Genomic DNA, 17783 nt, shown 5'->3' on the forward strand with positions numbered 1-17783 from the left:
TGGGGGGAGCGGACAGTTCTCAGGGTCTTCAATTCAAAGGCTAATTCGAACTGAGGGCTAAGCCCGCCACAGGAAGTGATTTCATAAAGGGAGGGCCTCCACCAGACAAAAACTTCCTTCGGCTGAGGCCTTTCAGCAATCCAGTCCTTGGCGAGACCAGGCCTCATGCTCCACACACTACTGTTCCCCCCCCCCACTTCCAGTCAGTCCTACACACACTCTGCCCAATATGCAAACTGAATAGTTTCACTGCTCCACCCAACATCCTATGTTCCCAAAGCTCTCCACGTATGTCTTGCAGTTCTCGTATTGTTTCCACTGGATCGTTTTACTCTTGGGCTGTTTGATGCAGCCACGTTCAACAGGAGATTTATATAGCTGGTTTTAAATTGTGTCAATATATTTATTATTACTGCCTTTTAGATTGCTTATTGAATTATATTTTACTTTGATGCAAGCCACTCCGAGCCTCACTTGTCGAAAGAGTGGCAGAGTACAGATAAATAAATAAAGGTAAATTTGTTGTGTCTGCTCTGGCTGGCCAGTAAAAAGCTCTGTAATGGTGAGGAGAACTGGACATCAGGGGATACCACAGAGAATATTTCTGTGTGGAATCTCTATTGTCACTGCATTACAGCCAGTGAGAGCACAATGGGAAACTCTCCCCATGTGAAAGGAATCACTCTCACAGGGCAGCTAGACTTTCATGGCCAGTGTGTGGAATGAGGCCTCCGTCCAAATTTACAAGTGAACTGCTTTCCATATACGTCGTTCTAGATATGCCAGAGAAGGTACCCTCCTCCCCCAGGTGTTTTTTTACCTCTGACTTACTGGGGAGTGGAAAACTGCAGTGCTGGTTGGTTGCCCAAGCACGGAATCCCCCACAATCTTAATAAATACAAATCTGGAACATTTGTAATGGAATAGTCGCAAGCAATGCCAATAATAAATACAAATCTGGAACATTTGTAATGGAATAGTCGCAAGCAATGCCAAGACCGGACACACAAACAATTACACAAAGCAATCAGAAACTTTTGATCGCAGGTGAACATACCTCCCAGGTGTCTAGGATGTTTGTGTTGCTGGGTATGGTCATGCCTTTGTCATCGGCAGGAAACAGATCATCGCCAGCCTGTCAACACAAGGCACAAACTTAAGTATGTTTTACGGTAAACACATGAAGATGTATTCATACCAAGTCAGACTACTGGTCTTTCCCAATCCTAAAATGCAAAGATCCTTTAAGACAATGGTTCCTATGTGTGTGTGTGGGGGGGGAGCACTGAGGACCCGGGGGGGGGGCACAGGTTATTGCAATGGGTCTGCAAATACATATGTACACTAAACATAGTCATTTTGATCTTTCTGTCATGTATTTTCTCAATAAAAGGATACTAATAGTACAGCTACTACCATGTAGAGGGGTCCACTGATTTTTTTTTTAATGTTAGAAAGGGGTCCTTTTGTACTTGAAAAGGTCGGGAACGACTTCTTTAAGAGACGCTAAGGATTGATCTTGCACTCTTCCAAAGGGAGGCATAGCTACCTGACTTCCTCCAACCCCAGAGAAAGAGCCGGTGACTTTCTGACCTCTAAGTCATACAACCAATAAGGCAACTAACCATTTTAACTTTTTGCTCTAAATCCAGAAGGCAGCTGAAACAGACGTCAGACTGCCAATCTTCAGTTATAAGTATTCATGAGCAGTGTTCCCTCTAAGCTGAGTTAGCTCACAGTTTTTCAGCCTCCAGCTCACACATTTTTGTCTTAGCTCAGGAAGGATGGCTCCAGAGCAAACTAATTTTATGCAGTAGCCAAGTCACTCGCTCACAACTTTAATGCCCGTAGCTCACAAAATAGAATTTTTGCTCACAAGACTCCACAGCTAAGAGGGAACATTGTTCATGAGGCTGGGACAGCAGGCAAAGGTAATATTTCACACTAACATACCTGACAGGATCACCACAGCCCTTCCCCTGGCTTCCAGAGACAGCCTAGAAATCTAATATACTAAACTAATACCAAACCCTAAGAGCAACGGGAAAGTTTGTCAAGTGAAGGTCTCTTGACCAAAGAAGAGTCAACCAGACTCCTTCCCTTTTACCACCAAAGCAGAAAGAATTAGCCAGTGGTTTTCAAACACTTCCCTGCTAGAAATATGATCTTTGTAAAATCTAGATTCAGACTCCACTGAGTCTCCACCATGCATGGTTCGGCCACAACGGGGCACACTCTGAAATTATTAAAAGGATCCTTTCAGACTCTTTAGCGCAGAGGTGTCGAACTCATTTCTTACAAGGGCCAGATCTGACATAAATGTCACTTTGTTGGGCCAGGCCATGTGTGCCATAAGACATAATGCCAGGTACTGGAGACATACACTGTATAAAAGACAGCAGCTGGAAAGCTCCAAGTTGTTGTATCCTCATTTCAAGGCCCCATGGGCTGGGAGGGGGGTGCACAGGAAAACCCGTATGGGCGGACTGAAGAGCCAGACATTCCCACGCTGATTGACTGCTGCAGACAAGGTTGTTCTGCCATGCTGAAGCCACAATTGGAGTGGCTCTGCCTACTTCCACCTGAGCAGTCTCCCTTCCCTTGCACCAGTTGCTAGTGGCTCGCGTAAGAGCCCTGGGCAGGCCAGTTCCGGCCCCCGGGCCTTATGTTTGACAGCCCTGCTTTAGCATATTCCTGCCAGCAGATGGAATGTTCTCTTAGCTCATTTCTTGATGCTCTTCGCCATCATGGAGGGTCTACAGATATAGAGGTGCGCAGACTCATTACAACCTATCGCAGGAGAACCACCTACTAAGAACACATACAATTCTTTTGCTGGATCACAACAAAGCCCAGCTAATTTGGCACTCTGGTTCAAGTTGTTGGAAGTGACGGACTGGACACTGTCCCCTGCCTCAGCTTCCAGACTATGTGGCAACAGAGTCAGACAGCTAGAGAGGGCAAACACCAAGCTTCCTTCCTGTGTTTACTCTTCTGCCACTGTCCCCTTTGATATGCAGATTGTATTCTCAGGGAAACTTCCTTCCTTCTGTTCATCCTCTCCCACAACTCTCCCTTCTCCCTGCACGCACGGAGGGAGGACATGCTGTCCTCATCTTAGCAATATGACACAGATGGCCTCTCACCATCTGAGTCCATCCTTAGTTATCTAGACTGGAATGCTATCCTATCTTGATCCTAAATTGAAAGTATTATTATCTCTAAGCTTTCCTATCTAAATCGTAGTTCTAGAGTGACTAGTTTTAGTCTTAAACTTGCAATGTGGCTCTGTGTAGCTTTGTAAGCTGGGTAAACTGGTGAGAAGAAGCTCCTGTGTTTGCAGCTTTATTTAAAGCACCCTGCTAACTAGCGGGTACTGGACTAACCATACCAGTTAACCCAACACAAACAGTGGTCCCAAGTCATCTTTGTCAGTTTCCATTATCTGATTATCAGCTACACAGCCTGTGAACATGGAGGTTCCATTTTTAGCTTTGTTGTCTAGTAGTAACTTATGAATTGATCCTCCGTTAATCCTGCTCGTACCGTCACCCAGTTTTAAGAGGCGCTCTGCGAGGCCACAAGATTAGAGGCTTGCAGCTTCCAAGGGGTGACCCTTATGGGATCTGACATAGCCCTTTTCAAATGTTACAGAGTATGCATACTGGGAAGATGGCAAAAGCACAGAGATCCTCCTGATATGTGTAACTGCCATGTTGGGAGAGGGCCATAGCTCAATAGTACCTGCTTGGTGCATGCTGAAGGTCCCAGGTTCAATCCCCGGCATCTCCAGTTAAAAAGGATCAGATAGTAGTGATGTATGGGCATATTTTGCCCTCTTGTAAGCCGCCCTGAGCCTGTTCGTGGGGAGGGCGGGGTATACAAAAATAAAATAAATAAATAACAATAAAATACCTTGAATCCCACAGGCCAGTGAATTAGGTAGAGGTCCAGGTAATCCAACTTCAGGGATGTCAGGGTGGTCTTGCATGCCCCCTTCACCAGGTGTTTTTCATGGAATGTGCACCAAAGCTGCGGAGAGGGGAGAGAAATCATTGTTCACTCCAAAGATATTTAGTGTAGCCCACAGTCTTTTCCCGAGTGAGAGGCCTACCATATGAACTGGCCACTGGATTGCATTCATAAAACACTTCAACCTACAGCTTGGAATTACAGAGTGCCACTTGCTGGGTAGCGATCCCCTAAAGAGCTGCCTTTTTGCTTCCTTTTGGAAAGGCCTGCTGCTAATGTGAATATGCAGAGACCATAGGCACCATAGCCCCGCCTCTGGCGTAGTGGTTAAGTGCGCAGACTCTAATCTGGGAGAACCAGGTTTGATTCCCACTCCTCCACTACTAAACAAAACAGAGACTCACAAAGGTCTGGACAACACAGAGCTGTAACACAGAAAAGTTTAAAAACAAATTACAGCCTGACCATCTGTTCCTACACAATGGAATAATCTCAATAAGTCATGTCCAAAAAGATTTGTCACACTCGATTGTTCAGTAGATAACCACAAGCCTTACGGGCCAAACCTTTCCTTCCCCTCTGTCCGCCGTTTTTTTTTAAATCATCTTCGACACCAATAGACACATTAAAGGAATTCCCCATGCTCCCTAATTTTAGGTAAAGGTAAAGGTTTCCCTTGCTCGAAAGCCAGTCGAATCCGACTCTAGGGTTGCGGTGCTCATCTCCGTTTCAAAGCCGAAGAGCCAGCGCTGTCCGAAGACGTTTCCGTGGTCATGTGGCCGAGAGAAATCATTGTTCACTCCAAAGATATTTAGTGTAGCCCACAGTCTTTTCCCGAGTGAGAGGTCTACCATACGACCTGGCCACTGGATTGCATTAATAAAACACTTCAACCTACAGCTTGGAATTACAGAGCGCCACTTGCTGGGTAGCGATCCCCCAAAGAGCTGCCTTTTTGCTTCCTTTTGGAAAGGCCTGCTGCTAATGTGAATATGCAGAGACCATGGGTACCATAGCCCCCCCTCTGGTGTAGTGGTTATGTGTGCAGACTCTAATCTGGGAGAACCAGGTTTGATTCCCCACTCCTCCACTAGCAGCTGCTGGATGACCTTGGGCAAGCCATAGTTCTATCAGGGCTGTTCTCGAGAGAGAGCTCCCTCAGCCCCACCTACCTCACAGGGTGTCTGTTGTGGGGAGGGGAAGGGAAAGGAGTTTGTAAGCCGCTCCGAGACTCCAAAGTGAAGGGAGGGGAGGGGTATAAATCCAATCTCCTTCTCCTCTCCTCTTCCTCTTCGCATGCATACCAGGGTGAGCAGTAGATACCAAATCCAGTCCACGCAGCAGTGCACAGGATTCCTTTTTAGCACACACAGCATCAGAGACTCCAGCTCCTCTTCTTCCCGTCACATGACTGTGATGTCACGCAAGTTCCCGACATGCACTTGCAATTCAGTGGATCCTGCGCTGCCACCTGAGGTTTTGGGAGGGTCCCAGGTCTAGAAAGCTTGAAGGTTTCCACTACAGTGTAGCAAGAAGGTCTGGTGGCTGGTTTGTGATGGACAACCCAGAGCCAAACGTTCAGGAAAGTCATGTGTCTAGCAAGCGCTCTTATTTCTGGAACAGCAGAGCTGCCTTTTGCAGAAAATTTTCAGAACCACACCGACTCGGATTTTATTTTACGTATTTATTTTATTTACTTAATTTATTCCCTGCCTTTCTCCCTCATGGGGACCCAAAGCCGTGACCACCTTCCTTTCCTCCATTTTATCCTCACAACAACCCTGTGAGGTAGGTTAGCCTGAGAGAATGTGACTGGCCCAAGATTACCCACTGAGCTTCTATGGCAGAGTATTTGAACCTGCATCTCTCATAGAACCATAGAGTTGGAAGGGGCCATACAGACCATCTACCAGCCTCTTCTTGAAAGCTGCCACTGAAGGGGAGCTAACCACCTCCCTAGGCAGCTGATTCCACCTTTGAGCCACTCTAATTGTGAAAAAGTTTTTCCTGATATCCCATATCCTTGTCCGACACTCTTACTACTACACCAGGCTGACTCTCGAATGTATTATGTTTTACTATACGAAGCAGAGACTCGCAAAGGTCTGGACAACACAGAGCTGTAACACAGAAAAGTTTAAAAACAAATTAACAGCCTGACCATCTATTCCTACACAATAGAATAATCTCAATAAGTCATGTCCAAAAAGATTTGTCACACTCGATTGTTCAGTAGATAACCACAAGCCTTATGGGCCAAACCTTTCCTTCCCCTGTCCCCCGTTTTTTAAAAAAATCCTCATCTTCGACACCAATAGACACATTAAAGGAATTCCCCGTGCTCTCTAATTTTAGGGGTAAAGTAAAACCCCACACTGCTGTAACAAAAAGCATAGCAATTACATTCCAAACCAGTGTCTGTTTACAAAATCACAAGTGTTTTCCCTCCTCCACAGCTTCATTTCCAAGAAGGCCTGTACAAATGCAAGAGTTTGCTGCATTGAATGTCATTGCAAGGAGGCTATTTTTTTCTGCAGCCAGATCTATCAGGTCTGCTTTGGAAATGTCTAGAAGTCTGCAGGAAAGTTTTTAGCGTGCCTTCTGAGGCCTTGAAATGTGTTGATCTTAAAAATGTGGCTGCTGTTTCCAAGCACACTGGCTGTTCTGCATTCTATCTTGTTGTGAGTCACTTTCAGTTTTTTCCAGAGAGGATTTTGCTTCTGATCTCCTTTCAGCAGCAGGGATTTTTCCTATGTAGGTATTTTGCTCATTTGGCTGTGATACAGACAGTTTTTATCTTTCTGATTTTTAAAAATTTCATTATGATTTTTTTAACCTTACATTCTGCTTTTTAAACTTTTGCGAGCTGCCTTGAAGATCTCGCTTTAGAAAGACAGGGTATAAGCTTCGAACAGTGCAATCCTAGCAGAGTTGACATCTAAGAAACAACTCTGACTGGGGCTGCACTGTAGGTAAACCAGCATAGCAAAGGGGCACAGATTTAAATAACATAAAATAAATACCTTGCTGACAACAAACAAGTCCTCGCGCTTCACAACGCCTGCCTTGATTTTCTCTTGGATCCCACTGCCAACTTCATCTTCGTTCTGGTATACGTAGGCGCAGTCAAAGTGGCGATATCCCACAGCGATGGCCTTCTTCACTGCATCGGCTACTTTCCCTGGGGGAGACTTCACAATCAAGAGAAACCCTGTTCAAATTCCTCATTTGGTTATCTTGTCAAACATCTTCGTTTCACTCCAAACCTTTTCTAATAGTTCTGCCCCAGGCACAGGAGCCTGGAGGTGCCCTGGTTCAGAGGCAGAGCAACTGCTTTGCATGCAGAAGGTCCCAGGTTCAATCCCCAGCATTCCCACTTAAAAAGGCTCAGGTAGCAGGTGATGTGACCGAGGTCCACCTAAGATCCTGGATAACGGCTGCCAGTCAGAGTAGATAATACCGACTTTGATAGACCAATGGTCTCTAACACCATATACAGCAGCTTTGTGTGCACAGCAAAGTCAACAATGATTTAGTTAACTATCTGCATCATATATGAAAGAAAAAACTTGGGACTCCATTGTCTCCATTGGCTGTACAGAAGCTACCTTTTTAAAAGGCCATTTTAATTGCGACTTGGTGTTCCTGTACAACCTTGAAATGCGATCTGAGTACCTAATCAGAGGTTTCTGAGGCCAAGAGAGAAATGATTCTAAGTGCACAGGCAAAAAGAATAGTGAGTTATAACAAAGAATGTGCCAATTAGGGCCATACTAGATGGTGTTGAGGGCTCCAACCTGGAAAGGAGAAAGCTGAAGGCAGAGATAAACATGTGGGAAAGGACACATGTTCACTCTTGCTGCCTGTTCTTACACTTAGCTTCAGCAGGGGAGAGGGGCTAAGGGAAGCACGCCAAAGATATTAAGGAAGAAGGTATATTTGAGGAGAGACTTAAAAGAAGTGGGTGTGGTAGCCTCACACAGGCGTTCTTGGAGTGTGTTCTATCACGGAAAATAAAAATGTGTATCCTAGAGGCACATGAGGTCAGGGCTGGCCCATCACTGACAATTTTAGGCAGTAGCCTAGACCAGCCCCTGAAAGGGGGCGCCGCACTGGCCTGCCGCCCCGCCCCCTGCCTTGCCAAAAGCCCTGCTCAACTCGCCACAAGGAGTCGCGTCCTGGCGGCTGCAGGGACCTGGGCGCCCCGTCCGTTTGCAGGGAGGGAGAGCGGCAGCACCGGGGAGCGAGCTGCTGGGAAGCACCTCCCCGCCCGCCCCTTGGCACACCAGCTGTGCCACCCTTTCGCTCCCGATCCCCCTCCCCGGAGGGGGCTGCTGGCTGGTCTCTCTGGAGAAGGCGAGGGGGCTCCTTCTCCTTCCGTGCACACAGGTCCAGCATGGGGAGGGGGGCGCCACAAGGTAGCTTTGCCTGGGGGGGGGGACCACAAGGTAGCCTCCTAGTGTGTAAAAAAACCTGGGGCCGGCCCTGCATGAGGTAAACCTGTCTTGAAGCCTGCTGAGCGTGAACTTTTCATTTCACAAGGGGGCCGCAGAAAGCTGTGATTATTTCCACAAGCAGGCTTCAGCTATTGAGTGCTTGCTGGAACTTTTAGTCTAGACCTGCCTTGCTACACCTCAGGGATAAACAACCAAAAGCAATTACTGTGCAGGCCCATTCAACAAAGGACGTCTAGACCCCACCCTTAAAAGCTGAAGGCTGCAGTGTTATTCTAAGACAGAGGAACCAGAAGTAGACACTGATAAGGACAGATGGTCCCTACAGACAGAGACTCTGTCTAGCTGATTCCCTGTCACCACTAATCAATGGCAGTTATTCGCCTTCCGGGGTTGCTCTGCGACTCTAATTTGTTGAGAGGGACAAACAGCAAAGAAAAGATTACAGGTTGCCAGAAGGAACAATTTCCCCCCTTTAGTTCTTTATTTTATATACGATGCAGATTATTAACTAAATCAGGCTGAAGCATGGGCAACTAGTGTGCTGTGTATGGTAAACCATGCCACCTGCCTACCAGGAAGGAAATGTCAAGAACAGAACCAGGAAGAGATTGTTGCATCCACTATTTTCAAACCACGCTTGTAAGCTTGGGGGGGGGGGGACACAGGGTTTTTGACCACAGGGTCCTGAGAACAGCAGATAACAGCAGACAGGTCTGAAAGAGTTCGTGCATCTTCATAAATCTTCCCCACGGAAAGCCATTCAGTTCAGGTTTGGGCCAAAGACCCTTTCTCTATTTATGCCTCTTTCCTTTATCTGCCCCTTCCATGCAGCACCTGATACACTTGTCCCTTCCTTCATCCCGACATTCTTTCTCAATTCTCCATTCTTCAGTCACAGTTACTATCTCTCCGGGTTAGATCCAGACAGCTTTTTCACTCATTCTCCCCCAATTCCCCTCCTTATTATAGCCCCTGTCCCCCATGACTTTTATCTATTCTGGACCCACGATCCCCAAAAAAAGCCCTTTGGGAGGGATCAAAGGGAAAACCCTCCTTCCTTTTTCACCAGCAGAAAAGCAGGCTGGATCCAACCCTATGTATTATTTATATCCCACTTTTCTGACAAATGTCTCCCCAAAATGGCTTACATCAATAACTAGACAGGTGGACAATTTAAAAAGACAAAGACATACAAGGAGAGGAAAGTAAAGGGGGGGGGGAAATAGAGGAAGGGAGATCAGCTGGACATTTAGAATTCATAATGCAGCTGGGCCAGGCCGACCTCATTGGAATTAATGTGCTGTAGCGGTGTATCTATCCTACAATATTACGGGCAGTGACAAAGGCCGGCCTTGGCTTTCCCCTTTCTTCTCCAGCCTCAGGGTGACTGGCAGTTGAAGTAGGACTATTTCTGTCAGGGAAGGGGAAGAAAGCTCCCTGAGTTTGTTGCTTCATTAGTTGATGGCTGGGCCACGCCGGTCGTCTCCTTCCCATGATTTTCTTCCAGGAAGTGACAAGGTAAAACTTCCCAACATCCCTTATTTCTCTAGCTGGTGACTGAGGCCAGAGCAGGGATAATCACTCAGTGCCACCTGTGGCTCTTCTGCGCACTGTTCCTCAAAATGGCACCTGTCCCAAATCCCAAGAAAATATAAAGCTAGACCAGTGCCCAGTAGGGCTTGTGGCTGGTAGGTGCGTCCCACCCTGAAAAGCTGGAGGGACTGGAGGATAGGTAAGAGGAAAGACTCCATGAGCGGTGGACACTGCGCCAGGGATGGAAAGGACAATCCCCTGAAACGTCTGCCTGCCATACACGTTCTCTGCATCATCCGTATTCTCATTCTTGCATCTGGCGGGAGGAGAGCAACCCGGCCACAAAGACGAGAGAATAAAACCACCACCATGTTAACCACCCAGGAAGAGAATAAGCTGGCCACAGTGGGGTGATGCTTTTTCTCCCTGCTCTCCACACCCACTCGCTCTCTTCCAGGCGCCTTGGCGATCTCACTCCCTCGCCGGAGGGAGTCTGCCTCATGCTGAGGAGAAAGCTGGCAGGCTTTCCCCTCCCCCCAAGTGTACCAGGGCTGGCTAACGTCCAACAGCAGTGTCGAGAGAGAACCTGATATGTGCAGAAGTAATCTGGTAATTAAAAAGGCTACTGTTAGATATTTAATATTAATAGCTGTACTGTATCTCATTGCGCGTGTGTGCTGGGTGAGGTAGGGCACATGTGGCAGGAGACCTCTCATCATCCGCCTGCTGTTTTCACCCGTTTGGTGGCAGAAGAGGTGGGGCGTGTGTGTTGTCATGCTGTCACATCTGGACCAGACACGAAAGCGATGCTCTGGCATCCCCCTCCCCCCAATCCTATGGTAAAATGGCACAGTAAAGGAGTGACATCACTTCCAGGTTTGCATCAGAAGTGATGGCGTACAAATGGTGTGTAAAGTATTGAAAATCGCTTACATGAATCGTCTCATTCACCTCCCATGTTAAGCTTGAGACGGATGAAGGCTCCTACACACTAGAATGCTATTGGTCGCTCTACAACAAGCGACCAATCTGAGAAGGACTCATTCCCCGAGCGGGAAGAATGCTTATTGGTCCTTATCCGAATAACCCCATTGGTTATTTGTTGTAAATAGGCGTGGCTATGTTAGCCCGGGGAATGTTTAAAAGGAGCCTAGCTCCCAATGTAAATCTGTTCTGGTTATGAATGCGTTTGAGTGCTTGTTCGTTACTTCAATAAAGCTGATTCACTTTGCTGAAATCACTCTCCGGATCTTTGTTAGTGGCGATCTAACATGGTGCAATGTCATCCCCCCCCCCCCGCCTCCTGCTGGTTGCTAGGCAATGGCTGTCAACTTTAGCTGCACACGGCATACAACAGTTTAAATCAGCTAACATAGTTCCTCCTGTATGCCATGATAGTATACTCTCCTCATCCATGAAATTTCCCAGTACCTATCCCTTCTCTTCAGCCTTTCACCGCCCAACGGAAATGTTTATACAGGCAATCAGAAAGATTCCACCCCACCCCACCCCAAATTTGTGTACACAACACTGTAATTTTTATTGGCACTATTTCTTTCCCTTCCTATTGGCACTATTTATTGGCTCTATTTAATTTGTACAACAGAACTATTTTTAGACTAACATAGTTTAAAATAGGTGTCTTCCAGAACTGGTGGGGTTTTTTACCTATATGGTTGGAATATGTCAGCATCAGACTTTTGGGGATAAAATTATAAACATCACTGCACAAATGACCGAGCAGATTTTGCCTCTGTATTACAGCCTTCTGGAAGTTTCGCAAGGGTTTTAAAACAAACTAATTTCATGGAATGGTTTGGGATTTGCTAACTGCAGTCAGAATATTAATAGGGGGGAAAAATACTGGCAGCAGTCATCCAACAATCCAGAAACACTGGTTTACAAAGATTTGTCAACCAGTAAAAATATCACAAAGTTATCCAAGTACTTCTGGATAAAAGATCAAATGCTTTCTCAATGTACAGAGTTCAAGAGATCTCAAGTGAATATAGAGATGAGAATTTGTTTTTTTGGATTAAGAAATTAACTGCATACTGCCCTGACCTGGATAGCCCAGGCAAGCCCAATCTCACCAGAGCGTGGAAGCTAAGCAGGGCCCATCCTGGCAAGTACTTGGATGGGAGACCTCCAAAGAATACCAGGGTCAGGAGGCAGAGGCAGGCTATCAAGCCACTTCTCTGAACATCCTCCATGCCCCAGGAGGAACAGGAGTCGCCAGAGGTCACCATGATTTCCAGGCATGGCCACACACACACACACGTGCGTGCACACACACAAATTGCAAAAGGATACCAAAAAGTAAAGAAAAGAATTGTGTACTGTCAAGTCACAACTGACTCACAGCGACCCCAGGATTATGGGGTTTCAAGGCAATAGATTATTCCCAGTCTTCCTTGGTGGTCTCCGATCCAAGTACTACCTGTGGCCAAACCTGCTTAACTTCCATTCTCTCTCTCTTTTTTTTTTTAATAAGTTTTTAAAATTATTATTATTATTCTGAACAATATATTCAATAGTACATTCAGAACACAAATTAATACCATGCAATAATCAACATTCTCCACCCGTAAGAGCCTTTTAAAAATATAACAGATCTTTGTAATAAGAGTTGTTTGGAATCACTTCTTCGTCTACGAGATATTCCACTGCTGGGAACCAAGTCCTGTCCATCTGCTCAACAATTCTGGACACAAATTGCTCAACAAATTCACAAAATTACAGGAACTAACTTAACTTCCATTCTCTGATGAGACTGAGCTGATCAGAGCTATTCAGGCCGCTAATGAGTACACAGTAGGCATTTTTCATTTTTTACTTTCCCTCTGAAGTTCTCATATCTTGTTTGGCTGGGGGTGGAGTAGGCCTGTACAAAAAGCGGATGTGTGCGCACACACCCGTCATTTGGAATAAAACGAGAGCAGCCCCAGGAATATAAACAGAAGCACAACTAGAAACTTTATCTCCAGTTAACCTAGCTGTTCCTTGAGTACATAATTCACTATTTGTCCCAAGCATTTGTTGCCATGCAGCCACTTCAGATGGCATTCTTAAAGACTCTTTAATATGACTGCTTGGCTGGACTGTGAAAAGTGTGTGCCAGGGCGATGGACAGAACTGTAGCCCTAGAGAAGTGCCCGATGCTGGATTATGGGATACACACTGTGGCCAAGGGGAGCCACACCCTGCCTTTTTGTGTTCCATTCTCGGCCGGTTTGGAATCAGTCCATATGTGTGTTGTTGGTCAACTCATGATCCCTTCCCCCTTGTTGTGTTTTTATTTTTTGCTGCATGATCCAAGTGTCCCATCGGACGGGTAAAGTATCACCCCTCAACGGCATTTCCTGCACATGCAAATGTTGCTATCCTTTCAACCAGGGGTCATTTCATAGAAAAAGAGCTAGGGGAACTCATTAGCATAACTCATTAGCATATGCCCCACCCCCTGACATCAGGGGCCCGGCGGTGGACCTGCAAGGCCGGCGGGAGTGCGAGGAAGCCCCGCCAAGGTCCTCCCTGGCCCCAGGCAGGCAGGGGTGGGGAGAGGCGGGGAGGAAGCAACTTACCCTCCCTCCTCTCCTGCCTCCTCCTGGCTGAATGAGGGCCGGAAGCGGGGCGGCCGGAAGCAGGGGGCGGGGCTTCATCGTGTGCCCCGCCCCCCGCACCTCACCCGGGGGAACTGCGATTCCCCCCGAAATGACCTCTGCTTTCAACTCTGTATTCTTAGTTCTGTATTGTGTGTGTGAATGTTTGATTATTGTTTGTATGCTTCAAGAACATTTAGTAAAGAAATTGTTACTTTAGCTACACAGTCTCTGCGTCTATTCAAGGGCTCTGGGAATTCTGACTCCCGTATACACAGGTTATGATCCCAAATTTTATGCCTTGCCATCCAATATTTATAATTCCCTAAGTTTAGTAATAAAATAAGGCAATTTGGCTAACACATTCTATGTGTAATTTTTTAAAAGAGTATAATATTTCTGTCAATTAGGGAAAAGGAACATGAAGTTCTGCTTTTAAATAAATGGTTTCTTTTTAGCGTTTCGACTCCAAAAATGCCATTGGCAGCACTCCAAGGGTAAAGGCGGGGCTGTTTTTCGTATTCTCCTTGAAAGCAGCATAACCAAGTCAAACGCACACTGAACTGCCATTTTTTTTCTTTCCAGTAAACATGAATAAATAAGGCTGCCTACTCAAGATTTAGGAAATTCCTGAAGATTTGGGGGGGGGGCGGAACCTGGAGATGACAGGTTTCAAGGGGGGGAGGAGCCTCAGCAAAGCATAATGCCATAGAGTCCGCTGTCCAAAGCAGCCATTTTCTCCAGGTGAACTGGTCTATATAATCTGGGAATCAGTTGTAATTTTAGGAGATCTCCAGGCCCCACCTGTAGGGTTGCCAGCTCTGGGCTGGGAAATGCCTGGAGATTTTGGGGGTGCAGCCTGGGCAGGCCGGGGTTTGGGGAGGGGAGGGACCTCAGCGAGGTATAATACTGTACAGCCCATCCTCCAAAACAACCATTTTCTCCAGGAGAACTGATCTGTGTTGTCTGGAGTAATTGTAGTTCTGGGAGATTTCCAGACCCTACTGCATAAAACCAGGCTGTGTGGCTACCGTATTTTCCTCTTGTCAGGCCCCTGGGCCTTTAACAACTGAGAGGTATGCAGAAATTTAAGAGGTGAAACTCTTCCCTTCAGCATTTACATGTAGTCACAAAAAACAAAAAAAAAACCCCACCCCTTCATTTGCTGGATTTCTGACTCTTGTTAAATGCAAGGGGGGGGGGTAACTATGAAACCCAATCCTGTGTAGCTCAGCCCTGCTGAGTTAACTGGGGCTTGCTGTCAAATTAAGACGTATAGGAATGTCGTCCTAAAGTGAAACTACGCCAACACTAGCTTTCTAAAAAATAAAGACGTTATTGTCAAACACATTAGTCTGCAAGTTTCACCAAGTTTAACAGGGAATAGCTCCTCAAGGAGGTAAGTGCAACCACTGCTTTCTGTTGAGGACATTTTGGCTCTTACTAATCGGTTACATCGTTACTTTCTGGACCACTACTGGAAGATGCTGCAAAGTAACACCATTTACCACCTGTGCATATGCAATGGCCAAAGGATTTAATCTTAAGAAGCCTCACAAACATTCCTGTCCTGCTCCTACTAATTTCGTTTTGGAACATTCCTTTTTTGGTCCAGTATTAACATTTTCTTTGTTATTTCTTTGTAACATGTACCTATATGTACCTCATGCTGTTTGACCTCTGAAGAAGGCCTGATTGGGCCGAAACACGTTAGGTCACAATAACTGTTCCTTGAGCGCATGTCATTTGTATTTGTTCACGAGACTTTCATTGGGCCCTTATATATTTTTTTCACTTTTCTCAAAATAAATACATGTACTTTTTACTTATAAGAACTTTATATGAGGTTTTAACTATTGGCCCTACACCAGTTTTTTCCTTACCTTTTTTGGTTCCTGATGTGTAACCTTGGAATAGTGCCAAAGTTTGTAAATATACCCCTCCCCCAATCCAAGATAGCCAATCTGAAGCAAGGTTTCGGTCAAATACCTGAAGGACCACCTACTCTGTTATGAACCAGCCGCACTACTCCAGTCATCCTCAGAGGCCCCGCTTCAGGCGCCCTTGACTTCTGAGATTAGGTGGTAGCGACCTGGAAGAGGGACTTCTTAGCTGTGGCCCCCAAACTCAGCTCTTGGCCTCTCTCCCCAGGGAGACTTGATCGCCCCCTTCTGTTACCACCTTCTGCCAGAGTGTTGCTTTGGCATTCCCTCAGTGATGCCTCCTTCCTACCTGTTTTACTCTCTTTTTAGGCTTTGGTATGAATGCGCTTTCACACATGCTAAATAATACAGTTTCAATCCACTTCAGCGACTCTTTCCAAGTGGATTTTACCATTTCACACTATGGTGCTGGAGAAGACTCTTGAGAGTCCCTTGGACTGCAAGAAGAACAAATCAGTCAATCCTCAAAGAAATCAACCCTGACTGTTCCCTGGAAGGCCAGATGATGAAACTGAAGCTCAAATACTTTGGCCACCAAATGAGAAGGGAGCACTCACTGGAGAAGACCCTGATGCTGGGAAAGACTGAAGGTCAAAGAAGACGGGGACGGCAAAGGATGAGATGGTTAGACAGTGTCATAGATGCAACAAACATGAAGTTGAGCAAACTTCAGAGGACGGCGGAAGACAGGAGGGCCTGGCGTGATCTGGTCCATGGGATCGCAAAGAGTCGGACTCGACTGTGCGACTGAACAACAACAACAAGAAAATCCAGATGCAAAGTGGATTGAAAGTGTGTTATTTAGTGTGTGTGTGTAAGCTGTGTGTTCTGGTGTTGGCTGCTGGTTTTATATTTCATTATGTATATTTTCAGTCTGTCTGTAGCTGTAGAAAAGTTCAGGAGTCCACCAGCACCTTAAAGACTAACAAAATATGTGGCAGGGGAGGAGCTTTTGGACTCTTGGTCTTCTCTACAAGAGCAGTTAATAAATCTTTAAATTAAATTTAACTTCTGTTATTCTAATTTTTGAATTCCATTTAAATTGTATCACTCCCGGTCCTTTCTTCCCCTCCTACAAAAAAGGAAAGAAAGAGCACAAGACCAGGCGGAACAATAAGTCAGATCTCATTTCTGCAAACTGCGTAACAACTGTGTAGAGGAAATAAAACTGCTGAAAAGTAGAGCTCGACTGTCTAAGCAGTATACCAGAAAAGAGGATTTACAGAATTTCTCCCTCCTCTTCTCTGCCGCCCCCCTATAACCACAGGCACACGAACACAAGCGCAACCAACAAAACGGCAAATGGGACATCGGCGAAAGTAGATTTTAAACCAAGCCACCCTGCTTTCGTGGGCAGGACGCAGCATGCACAAGGAAAGACATTCTTTTGGCAGGTTTTTTTTTTTTTTCCAGATACAATCGAAAGCTTTGTGTCGAGGGAGCGACAGCTGGAGAGAGGCAGCAAGAGAGAGGTCGGCGAATGCAATTTGGAGGGAGGGAGGAAACAGATGAACGGATGGCAGATGCAATACTACCCCCGCCCCAGACACGTATCGTACCGCCTCGCTTGCAGACACCCACCTTCCAGGTGCCCAGCCCGAGGATGGGCATCTTGGCCTTCGTGTAAAGCTCCACGTACTTGGCCATGGCTTCCCACGTCCGATGCACGACAACGCTAGGCCGGGAAAACGCAGCAGCAGCAGCAGCACCACCAAGCGACACCGCCCCCAAAGCGAGCCCGTTTTAATAGATCTGGCCACGCCCCGGGAGGCGCTAGGCTGGAGTTGGGGGCAGATTTTGCATTGCTAAATAAAAAGTCCTTTTGGCGCCCTTCTTTTCCCGTGTTGTTTTGGGACAGCCGCTTTCTGCTGAAAAGGCCGGCGGGAGCTTGTGAGATGTACGGCGCGCTCTCGTGCGTCGTTACGCCGGTGTAAATGCTACAGCGTTCAGCCAGGTTTAAGGGTTTTTGAGTTTGCAGATCGTGTAACTGTGGCTTTCCCCTGCACTTCCTATGTCAAAATAAGCACCAATCGCGGCTTTGTAAAAATGTGGAACCGGATACTAAATACACAGTTCAAGAGAGGGGGGGGGGGAATGCACCGCTCCAAAAGCCCCTTTTGCGCAGTTAAAAAATTGAAGCCCTGCAAAAGTTGAATTATGATTAACTGATGGGAAAAGATACGTATGTGAAAAGTGAACAGTCGAGGCTTTTATCGATCCCCAGACCCTGATCACGTGTAGCCAATATCTCCACCATCACCCTTGCCAAAGATCCA

The 17783-nt window shown here is 46.4% G+C and overlaps 1 protein-coding gene across 1 annotated transcript in view; it reads right to left on the bottom strand.

Moving 5' to 3' along the window:
• LOC107108024 (aldose reductase-like) overlaps positions 1–17398 on the bottom strand; it is a 32785-nt gene extending 15387 nt beyond the window's left edge. Inside the window, exons 1-4 of the mRNA XM_015408407.1 lie at positions 17089–17398; positions 6996–7163; positions 3916–4032; positions 1058–1135 (exon numbers count right to left, since the gene is read on the bottom strand). Of these exons, the coding sequence (XP_015263893.1) occupies positions 1058–1135; positions 3916–4032; positions 6996–7163; positions 17089–17154 (429 nt within the window). The 5' untranslated portion in view covers positions 17155–17398. The remainder of the gene's footprint in view (positions 1–1057; positions 1136–3915; positions 4033–6995; positions 7164–17088) is intronic.
• Positions 17399–17783: the final 385 nt, after the last annotated feature.

This window comes from Gekko japonicus, unplaced genomic scaffold (assembly GCF_001447785.1).
Source record: "Gekko japonicus isolate JY-2015 unplaced genomic scaffold, Gekko_japonicus_V1.1 scaffold748, whole genome shotgun sequence".
NCBI lineage: Eukaryota > Metazoa > Chordata > Lepidosauria > Squamata > Gekkonidae > Gekko > Gekko japonicus.